Genomic DNA, 11,817 nt, shown 5'->3' with positions numbered 1-11,817 from the left:
AGATTTACTGTATACCCAGCCATCTCATTTCTAGGTGTGTGTCTGAAGGAAATGAAATCACTTTCTTGAAGAGATAGCTGCATCTTCGTGTTCATTACAGCATTACTCACAATAACCAAGACGTGGAAACAACCTTAGTGTCTACCGACAGATGACTGGATAAAGAAAATATGGTATGTATACACAACAAAATATTATTCATCCATAAAAAAGAAAATCCTGCCTTTTGTGACAACATGGGTGGACCCTGAGGGAATTATGCCAAGTGAAATAAGTCCAACAGAGAAAGACAAATATTGTATGTTCTCACTTAAATGTGGAATCTAAAAAAAGCCAAACTCATAGAAACAGAAAGGAAAGTGGTAGTTGCCGGGGCCTGGGGACATGGGGAGATGATGTTCAAAGGGTATAAACTTCCAGCTTTCAGATGAGTAAGTTTTGGGGACCAAATGTACATAATGTGACAATAGTTAACAATACTGCATTTTATACTTAAAAGTTGAGAATAGATCTTAAATATTATCACCATACACAGACACAAACAGTAATTATATAAGTGGAGGTGTTAACTAACCTTATTGTGGTAATAATTTCATAATATGTACATGTATCAAATCATGTTGTAAATCTTAAACATACATATTATGTAATAATAATATCAGTAAAGCTAGGGGAAAATAACAATGTATTGTGGGGCTTATATCATGTGTAAAAGTAAAATATGTAACAACAACAACAGAAGGGCCAGGAAGTGAAAAGTATACAGGGTATGGCAAAAGTAGATTTACCATCATTTGTATAGAAAATAATATAATAAAAAATACTAATACAAGAGTAAGTGCTGTGTTTCATATACTTACTACTGTAAACCTACTTCCCCCTACCTGTACTATAAAGTTCTTATGCTACACATGATGTGCCTACTATCACCTGAAGGTAGATGCTGATGACATAAGACGTATACTATAAACTTTAAAGTGATCACTACAATAACAAAATGAAAAACTGTTAATTAGTCAACAAAGGAGGTAATGGAATAACAAAAAGTACTGATTAATTCAAAAGAACATGGAAAAAAGGGAAAGAACAAAGAATAAATATAAAACAAATAGCAAGATGATAAAAGCAAATCTAAAAATGTTAATAATAACATTAAAAGTTAATGATCTAAACACCTCAATTTACAGGTTTTATAAAGTAAAAAACACAACAAAATTCAATACCCATTTATGATTCAATTAAAAACCTCCCAACAAGCTGGGATAAGAAAGGAACTTCTTTTACCCAATAAAGGACAAGTCAGAAGCCCACAGCTAACATCACACTTAATGAGGGAAGACTGGGACAGGGTGAGGACGTCCACTTCCATCAGGTCTATTCAACATTACCAGGGCAATAAAGGCAAGGAAAAGAATGAATTAATACATAAATTGTAAGAGAAGCTGTAAAAATGTTCTTTATTTGCAGATGACACAATTGTGTTCACAGAAAATCTCAAGCAATCTATAAAAAAGAAAAACCCTTCTGAACTAATGAGTGAATTTAGCAAGATTATAGGAAAAAACATGGCCAATATACAAAATCAATCACACTTCTATATGCTAGCAACAAACAACTGAAATTTTATATTTAAAAATATAACAATAGCATAAAACATGAAATACAGATAAATTTAACAAAATATATTCAAGACTTCTACATTAAAACATTACACTAAATCTACAAAACATTTCTGACAGAAATTAAAGAAGATCTAAATAAATGGATGGATATATAGTCATGGACTGGAACCTTCAATATTGTTAAGGTAGCCATTATGCTCATATTGATCTGTATCGATTTGGCACAATTCTAAGGAAAAACCTCAAGGTTTTTTTGGTAGAAATTACCAAGCTGATTTAAAATTTACATGGTTATCCAGAACAGCCAAGTCAATTTTGACAAAAGAAATGATAACAATACCAAAGTCGGAGGACTTATGTTACTAGGCTTTAAGACGTCAGGGAAAGTTATTGTAATCAAGACAGTATGTTGTTGGGATAAACATACACAAACAGCTCAGTTGAACAGAATAGAGAGTTCAGAAAAAGACATACAGGTGGTAAATTGATGTTCTATATTGGCAGCATTGTAATGCAGTGGAGAAGATGCTGCAACACTGGAGGGATTAGTTACCTGTTACTGCGTAACAAATTACTCCACAACTTAGTCAACACAAATTTATCTTCCAGTTTCTTTGAGGAATTTGGGAGTGGCTTAGATGGGTAGTGTTGGCTCAGGATTTTCATGAGGTGAGAGTGAAGACATCAGTGAGGGCTCCAGTCACTGATGAAGGCTCAAGTAAAGCTGCAGGATCTGCTTCCAAGACAGTTCATTCACACAGTTATTTGGAAGAGGCCTCAGTTCCTCACCACGTGGATCTCTTCCTATGTCTGCTTACGTGTGTCCTCACCACATGGCAGCTGGCTTTCCACAGAGTGCGTGATCCAAGAAAGAGAAAGCAAGGGGGAGCCACAGTGCCTTTTATGCCTTAACCTTGGGTCATAACACCATTTCTTCACATTCTATCATTAAAATCAAGTCATTAAATACAACGCAAACCTAAGAGGAGAGGAATTTAGTCCCTATCTTTTGAAGAGGGGAGTGTGAAAGAATTCATGGGCATTTGTAAAATGCCCATACTAAGTATCCATATGGAACAAAATGGATCTCAACCTCTACCTCACAGCACACACAAAAATTATTTCAAAAATGGGTCAGAGGACTAGATAAAAGGTAAAACTACAAAACTTCTAGAAGGAAACACAGGAGATAATTTTTGCAACATTAGGATAGGCAGATTTCTTAGAATACAAAACACCATTACAAAATTCAATGTCATACACATAGTAAATACATATAAATGTCAAAAACAGGGTGGAGTGGAGGCAGATCATGCTGGGCTGCTGCTGCTGCTGCTGCTGCTGCCGCCGCCGTCATGCCAGCCCCTCAGTCTCAACAAGGCTGGGTGGTGCTCCATAATGGGAGACAAGCCAATCACGGAGCAGGTTGGATCCAGCTTCATTCAACATTGCTACCAGTTATTTCATAATGATAGAACTGAGTCATGCCTTACACGAGAAGGTCAGAAATTCCAGGGGAAAGCTGCCATTGTGGAGAAGTTGTCTAGCCTTCTATTCCAGAAAATCCAGCATAGCATTACGGCACAAGACCATCAGCCCATGCCAGATAGCAGCACCCTCAGCACGGCTGTGAGCTGGTGTAGGGCTGATGAAGACCCCGTCATGGGGTTCCACCAGATGTTGCTATTAAAGAACATCAACGATGCCTGGGTTTGTACCAGTGGCATGTTCAGGCTTGCCCTGTACAACTTTGGCTGACCTCCTCCCAGCCAGGCACTCATGCTGTTTCCTCCTCCCTCCTCTTCCCCATACTATTCACCCTCCTCCAGATACGCAAACAAGCAGGGCTGCAGTGGGAGCGGGCGAACTGTGCTGCTGCTACCTATGTATTGTGCATGATGTTTGGACGCTAGATAAGTTACATCTGACAGGAGTTTGTGTTGTGCTAGTGCATGCTTTGGGGAAGTTTAATGCAAAAGGTTGTCTTTTTGTTTTTATTATTTTTTAATCTGTTGACAAGTTACTCTAGTAACCCAAAGTGAAGGAGAAAGAGGCTGCCTTGCAGCCCAGATAATGATTTGTTCAGATGTTTCAATGCTTCATGATACAATAAAACCACAAAAGTTTTCTAACAACAAAACCAATGTTGAGTGCAAAAAGTAGTATAATAATACATGCAAAGTTAAAGAATACTGTATAGTAACATACCTAAAATGGATACGTACATATATATTGAGTATAAATGTGTGCAGGGGAAAACATCAACTTCAATATTGTGTTTACCTTGGAAGAGGAAGAGAAAGAGGGGAAATAGCATCCAGGTGGGGAGCACAAAGAATCTTAATTACATCTATAATGTGTTGTTATTTTTAAAGATCTGAAACGTAGCAAAATATAAACATTTGGCAAAACTGGGTGACAGAGCCCTGGATGGTGTGTTTCAGTGGATTGAGTGCCAGCTTGTGAACTGAATGGTCGCTGGTTTGATTCCCAGTCAGGGCAAATGCCTTGGGTTGTGGGCCAGGTCCCCAGTAGGGGGTGTGCAAGAGTCATCTGCACATTAATGTTTCTCTCCCTCTCTTTCTCCCTTCCTTATACCTCTCTAAAAATAAATAAATAAAATCTAAAAATAAAAGAATTTATTAAAAAAAAACCTGGGTGACAGATACACAGGGTATTCATTGTAGAATTCACTGTACATTTCTGAGGTTTGAAATAGTTTATAATAAAAAATTTTTTTAAAGGAATGGGGTCAGCAAGCTATGACCTGTGAGTGGGCTGTGTGTTTCTGTGTGTAAAGTTTCATTGAACACACACACACTAGATTATGTATTGTCTGGGGCCGCTTTCCTACCACAACAGCAGAGTCAGTAGTTGTGATAGAAGCCATATGGCCTCTAAGCCTAAAGGATTTTCTACCTGGCCTTGATTTATATCATTTATAGTGTGTGGCTTAATGTCTTCAACATAGTGGGCTTTCAAGAAATGTGCTAAGTACTCATAAACAGCACATGTTGGCTTTTTGTTTAATGAATATTAATTGAGCTCCTACTAAATGCCAGGTAATGTTGTAGGTACTGATTATATACAGTCAAGAAGACAGAGCCAGGCCTAACACTCAAGTTTCTTTGTCCTGGGATCCACGTTGCCTCAGGGTGTGATGTAGCAGGTATTGGGCTACTGTCCACTAGAGGGCAGCTTGAAGCTTGCCCAAAAGGTGCAGTAATAGCTCTTAAACCCAACAATCTAATATTACCAGGAACTATCATGAAGGACAAAACAGCAAACTACCTAAGGTTTGCATTTATTCTCTCAAAATTGTTTTTCTTTGTTTTTATTGTTGACACTATTACGGATGTCCCCATTTCCCCGCTTCCCCGCCATCTACCCAGAAGCTGCCCTCCCTTCTTCCCTCTGGCCATCACCAGGCTGTTGTGTATGTCTGTGGGTTATGCATATATATGTTCTTTGGCTCGTCCCTTTCACCTTCTTTCATCCAAGATTATTGTTAACAAAATTATAAAATGGGTCAAATTTGCCTTTGGAACTCCTACCCTCCTGTTTCTTCACCTTTTCTACCCCTTTCCCTGCAAAGTTAGAGTGAAACATTGCAGGTGCCACCTGTAATTAAAACACATGGGAGGGGCAGGCAGGTGCATCTCTAACTAACAGATCAGTCAGGCTGACAAGGGAGAGGAGGTACCCAGGCAGGCAGGGGTGAACCCGGGAAACACAGAACTGCAGGCCAAAGCCACCCTGAAAGCAGAAATGCTTGTGTGCTTGCTTGCACACAAATACCAAGTTTGGTATCTACCACATTAAAAGAAGAGAAGAAACACATACCTTCTATTATTAGCGCACCCACTACCTACTTTGTACCACACAGGATACAGCAATGAACACTACAGACAGTGCCAGCCCTCAAAAACAGGAATGTGCTAAAAGCATTGGAGTAGTAAAGACTTTCGGTACTAATAGCATAAGTAACCAAGTGTAGAGGCAAAAAACATTTTATCCTCAGGGATTCTGTGATTTCAGTGGACTGGCTTCTTTCTGTGTCAGGAAGATTAGAAGGCCATGGCTGATTGATGGTGGGGGGCTAGAATCATCTAGAGGCATCTTTGCTCATAGCTAGTGGCTGATGCTGGCTGTCATCTGGGACTTCCACTGAGCTGTGGGATGGAACATGTATACATTTCTTCTCCATGTTGTCTTTCCAAATGGATTAGTTTGGCTTCCTTGGAGTATAGCAGCTTAATTCTAAGAGCAAGCATTCCCAGAAAGAAGGGTGGAAGTACATAGCATGTTGATGATCTAGCCTCAGCAGTTCTACAGCATCACATCTGTCCTACTTTATTTGGTCAGGCAGCCACTAAGATCTGCATAGGTTCAAGGAAAAGAGACATAGACCACCAACCCCCACCACTTGGTAGAAGCACTAAAATTACATGGTAAGAAGAGCATGTGGGATGGGAGATGTTATACTATGGCCATCTTCAGAAAATATTATTGCCACCAGCTGTCATGACAGCATAGGGTGGTGGAGGGGTGCGTAACAGCAGAGGCCTCTGTGAGGAAGCCTTGTCTTCAGCTAAGGGGGATAGGCGGCTAAGAGGGCCTGGGGGAGAGTTTCAGGTAGAGGAATCAACATTTGCAAATGGTGCACTCCAGGAAGGGCTAGTGTGCTTGAATCATGTATGTCTCACTGTGAAGGAAGTATAAAGGGTAAGGGAAACATACTGCAAGAGAAGGAAACAGAGGGAAGACACCAAGTGTCCTGGGTCACACCTTCTGTGCTGGACCCCTGAGATCAGAGGCAACAACCACCCCGAAATTAATGAAAGTGAGGGAAACCCTATATGGTTTAGTTACCACCAACTACCCCAGGGGTCCCAGTATGGAAGACAAAGTTGAAACTGCCCAATTCTATCCAGATAAAGTAATGGAAGTCTAAAGAAAATAAACTATGCCTCTAACATGCCTGAGGCAGCTACAGATGAAAGAGTTGGCACAAGGCACATCAACAATATAGAGGAGATGGGGAGGCCCAGCAAGTCTACAGTAAAAAACTCACATTGCTGTCACTTAGGCACCCTACTACCCTGTACTCTTTCCCCTTGTTCTCATTTCAGATCAGTGACTGAGTGTTTTCCTCATTTTATACTTGGGATTGAATGTATCTCAAGCTAGTCTTGTCTCGACAGCTGACTCTTGAGACAATGGAAAATTAACTGAGTGCGCAGTTGCCTAAAAGGCACTGCGCTTGAAGATCAGGACAAGGAGGCCATTATTGAAGAAGCTAAGTTTGCTGTATAATAAGGATCAGAAGATCCAGTCCTGATTACAGAATCTGGATGGTTTCCCCCACCTCATCCTTTGAGACCATTCCAAAAGATCTGTTAGGATTCCATCTGGGAAAACACTAGTTCTTGGAGAGCAAGAAGGAAGAGGGTTATTGGTTGAAATAAAAACAATGTTGAATGAGTTCCAGCAAGCAGGGTTCTCAAACTCGTGAACAATAATCTGCCAAAGAATACAACTTCAAAAAACCCAACTAGAAGCACTATGCAGAGAAGTAAGATGAGAGGGGCCCCTAGGAAAGAAGACAGCCGGTCCACAGCACAAGAATCTGGATCCAGCCCTCCAGGCAGATGGAAAGGTCGCTCTGCAGAGAAGCCCCCTTCAGGATCTGTGAGGGAGACATAAACAGAAGACTCCTGGAAACGGAGATGGTGGCAGTACCAGCGAAACCCCTCAGGCACCTCAGAAGAGAACAGTCCAAGCAGACCCCACTGTTGAAAGTGAGGAGGCATTTAAGAATAGAATGGAAGCTAACAGGAAGATTTCTAAAGAATTAGAACCATGGCTTGTTGAGCACTACGACTTGGTTACCAGGCAGAAGTGGCCGTTTCAACTCCCTGCTAAGAAAAATGTAGATGCCATCCTAGAAGACTATGCAAGCTGCAAGAAATCACAGAAAAATGTCAACAATATCCCTGGCTGGTGTGGCTCAGTGGGTCAAGGACCGGTCTGTGAACCAAAGGTCACTGGTTCAGTTCCCAGTCAGGGCACGTGCCTGGGTTGCTAGCCAGGTCCCCAGTTGGGGGCACAAGAGAGGCAACTTGCACATCCATGTTTCTCTCCCTTCCCCTCTCTCTAAAAAACAATGAAATTTAAAAAAAAATATGCACTGCCCACCGAAATCCTCCTGGTTCACCCTGATGCACCAGTGTCCCAGGTTTATGGAGTGCCACACCTACCGAGATATTTGTAGGAGTCACAGAAATGTTGGCATATATGCCCCTTGATCAGAAGAGCCTTGCCGTATTGTTGGGCTATTTGCATATTGGCAAAGAATGGTGCATCTCTACTGCCAGTGATTCCAAAGTGGCTTTGGCTGAGCACCACTGCAAAGCCCTGTGAGGGTCTACTGACCACTCACTACTATGTGTAAACACTCTTTCTGTTCTTAGTCTTTTTCTTGCATAACTGATGTTCTTTAAAATTATTAATGTTTAACAGGGCTTATAATTCAGTTTTGTTTTAAACAGCAAATAAAAACAGTTCAAGCTCCTTTTCTCATTGAAAGTTACTACCAGGGTAAGCAGTAATTAGACAAAGAAAAAACATTCAGTAGAATACTTTCTGGCCTAGTTGACATTGCTTGAATGATGATGGTTCTATCCCTTTGACACTACACAATTTTCTGATTATCTATAATGCTACATGATAAAAGTCTCTAAGTGCCAAAGGTTCAACTTTATATACTTGAAAACCCGTATGTTTGTGCTCCTTTTCTAATGGTGCCTAGAGTGAAATAGTCCATCCTCTGCATGTCCCTCTGTGTTATTCCTCAGGCATTGTACCTTCTCTCAAATTGTTGAAGGAAGCTGGGTTGTCTCATGGTTTTTGTGTTTGAATCTAATGCACGTTCTATCATGATAGAAGCAGTGCATTATTGTGTAGCCATGGTTTTCTGGAGAAGTCAATATTTTAGGAACTGTATTTCAGATCTTAAATACAATCTGTTTCTAAATTTCAAAGAAAAAAAGAGTCAGATGCAAGAAATCTGTCCTTAAAATGGGTACTGTGTATCACTAGGCAGGTATTAATGCATATCAGATAAATTATAAATATCTGTATGCAGATGACAAGAGATAAAATTGGAGAGTCAAGGGAGACCAGACCATGAAGGATCTTATAAATTAGGTTAGAGTGTGGCTCCTGTGCTTCCCTAATGATACAATTTCAATCCAGCCGCAGACATATGACACAGATTATGTGGACACTAAACTACCTGCCACAATGACTTATGCTTTTGAAATTTTTGTTCATCCTACTTTCTGCATGAAATGGCTTTACTGAGCTGGGGAAAACCTAATTATCTTCTAAGATTCAGCCTAGGTGTCACCAACTCTGTCAACTCTTCCTCAACCCCAAATATATGGCCACCTTGGTGTCCCTACTCTATTTTGCACAGACTATTTTCACTGCACTTATTTACTTTATTGTACTCATTCATATACATGTTCTCTGCTCTAGTCTCTGGGCTCTTTGAAGACACTGATTGTGTCTTACTTGTTTATCTTTGGATGCTCAACACGTTGAGCACTCAATAATTGTTTGCACACTATTTCATGAGTGAAAATTCCACCTTCAAACTGAAGCTAACACGAATATGACTTTCTTACTTTGGTGAAGATCATAGATACTTTGGATTATCTTTTATTTTAAGCTCAGGCTATGCCAAAATTGAAGGGTATAACCATCACCAACACCATGTAATGACTGCTTTTTCTATGGCAGTTGTATGTTGTAAGCACTTAATATGTATTAACTATTTAATCCTCCTACTAGTCCTACTACAAGTTCAAGAAGGGTTGCAAAGGCTGCAGCTCATCACCTGGAGAAGAAGGCCCAAATGGGTAGATGAAATGAGGAAGATCTGGAGAGGTCTCATGAGCCACAGTGCAGAGGAAGAGAGCTGAAGAGTAGAGTTCTTTAGGAAAATGATTTGGGCTGTGGGATGAGGTTTTTACTGCTTATTGCAGTATGGGACCATGAGACATAGTCCATACACAAAATGGGTAGGATTCTTCATTATACACAGGAACAAGTGAGAAGTAACACTCTACAACTTATCAAGAAAACAATTAAAAATGCCATATGTTGTTTCCTGTTCCACTGAAGATGGAGTAAGCACATTCTATCATATTTTTCTTGCTAATTACAATAAAAACTCCAGTTCAAAATACACGAATAACTATGAAAAAAAAACATTCTGAAAGTGGAGAAAAGAAGGCAAACTGGCTGGGGACTTGAGGGATGACTCAGTGGTGAGTTCCCTTGGGTGGTCTATTTGTTTTGCCTCCTGTATAACCTGGCTTGGATGTTAGAGCAACATGCAACCAGAAAATGCTAGTAATTGCACTCTCAAAAAAAAAAATTCCCAAGAAAAGCCCACTTTCTCTAGCCAAACCACCAGAAGAATGTAGTTCTTCAGGAGGTTACCCTTTTGACAATAGCTACCCTGCTCTAGTCAAGCACCACAAAAAAACCTCAGAGCTTTCCCCTTCCCCACCAGGTACTGCAGAGACTGTGGGTCAAAGCCCTGTTGACCATCCCTTCCTTATACCAACAAAGCAAAGACGGCATTTCTTTCCTCCTTGCCAGGCACTGAAGAAACCATGGGGAGGAGTTCTACTGACTATTCACAACTTATACTAGTTGAACAATTAAAAGGTGGTACCCCATCCCTTCTCAAATAGAGTGGGGAAGTAGAAAAAGGGATATTGACTCTGAAGCAACCCATGTATGAAACTAACTGGTATCAACAGAGCAAAGCTTTGAGAACTGAACTACAATGTGGAATACTCTAAGGCATCATATTGGCCTCTGGGTAGCATACAGTGGAGCAGGTCAGAATAGATTTGCAAAGGCTTTGAAAACTAAATCGATGTTCAAACCAGAGCCCACAAAATTGGACCAGAATGTGCATTCTATATGTCAGCATATTGACTGCTTGCTGAAATAGAAGATTTACAAAGGAATTAGAGCTTCATAATATTAAAAATGAACAGGATAAAAAAATTACCTCTGATACTAAGAAACATGAAAAACAACTCAAATCAGAATATACAACAGATGCCAACACTGAGGTGACAAATATGTGGGAATTATTGAACAAGGATTTAGAGAGGCTACCATAAAAATGCCCTAAGTAATTATGAACACTTTTGGAACACAATGAAAAACAGGAAATCTGATCAAAGGTGAAGAAATTATAAAGACCTGACTGCAAATTTCAAAACTAAAAATTACAAGTAAAAAGCTCACTGAATGGACCTGAGAGCAGAATGGAGACTTAACAGATGAAAGGATCACTGAACCTGAAGATCTATCAGTAGAAATTATTCAGTATGAACAAAAGAAACAAAGCAGAAAAAAATGAACAAATGCCTATGGGACAATACAAAATATCTAACACTTATGTCACTGAAGTTCCAGAAGGAGAGTAAAAATAGTGCAGTGCACAACAAATATTTGAACAAATAATGGCTGTAAACTTCCCAAATTTGACAAAAGACATAAACCTACAATTCAAGAATCTGGGCAAACCCTAAAAGGAGAAACCTAAATAAATCAGCACCCAGACACACTGTAATCAAATGTCTGAAAATTAAAGATAAAGAAAAAATCTTGAAAGCAGCTGGAGAGGAACAAAGGATTACCTACGGGGGAATAACAATTCAAATGACTATAGCTTTGTCATCAGAAGAGCAACTTCTTAAGAAGGAAGAGGAAGATGGTGATGATGAGGATGAAGAAGACAACATGTCTGAAGGCTCTAAGGTGCCTTAGGGTGATCGTCCTGCAGGTGCCCAGCTCGACCAGCTTAATGGTGAGCAGGGCCCTCAGAGTATCAATGAGAGCGTCAAGGAGTGGTCACCCTGTGGACTCCACTAGGGCCAAGATAAAGGATGGGACGCAGCACCAGGCAATGGCACCTGTGAGTTGTCCTCCATGGCAGCTATCAATAAGGGGAATCATTCTTTGTTGCCATTGGGCCAGACCCCAATCCCCTATGCCATTGCTCCCAGGAACACCAGCCCTGCCTGAGGCCAGTGGGGCTCCCTTTGGCTGCCCTTCTGTGTGCAAAGAGAAGCCAGGTAACCCTATAGAGTGGACAGGGAGG

At 40.3% G+C, this 11,817-nt stretch overlaps 1 protein-coding gene and 1 pseudogene across 1 annotated transcript; both read left to right on the top strand.

The window, feature by feature from the left end:
* Positions 1 to 1,478: 1,478 nt before the first annotated feature.
* On the top strand, positions 1,479 to 3,488 carry LOC118499536 (nuclear transport factor 2-like). The gene has a single exon (XM_036020802.1). The coding sequence runs from the start codon at positions 3,021 to 3,023 to the stop codon at positions 3,378 to 3,380; it is 360 nt and encodes a 119-aa protein (XP_035876695.1). The 5' UTR covers positions 1,479 to 3,020; the 3' UTR covers positions 3,381 to 3,488.
* A 3,614-nt stretch (positions 3,489 to 7,102) lies between these two features.
* Positions 7,103 to 11,588, top strand: LOC114500105 (annotated as a pseudogene).
* Positions 11,589 to 11,817: the final 229 nt, after the last annotated feature.

This window comes from Phyllostomus discolor, chromosome 3 (genome assembly GCF_004126475.2).
Source record: "Phyllostomus discolor isolate MPI-MPIP mPhyDis1 chromosome 3, mPhyDis1.pri.v3, whole genome shotgun sequence".
In the NCBI taxonomy this organism is placed as follows: Eukaryota; Metazoa; Chordata; class Mammalia; order Chiroptera; family Phyllostomidae; genus Phyllostomus; species Phyllostomus discolor.
The sequence above is the reverse complement of the archived record's forward strand: the minus strand, read 5'-3'. Positions and strand labels throughout refer to the sequence as shown.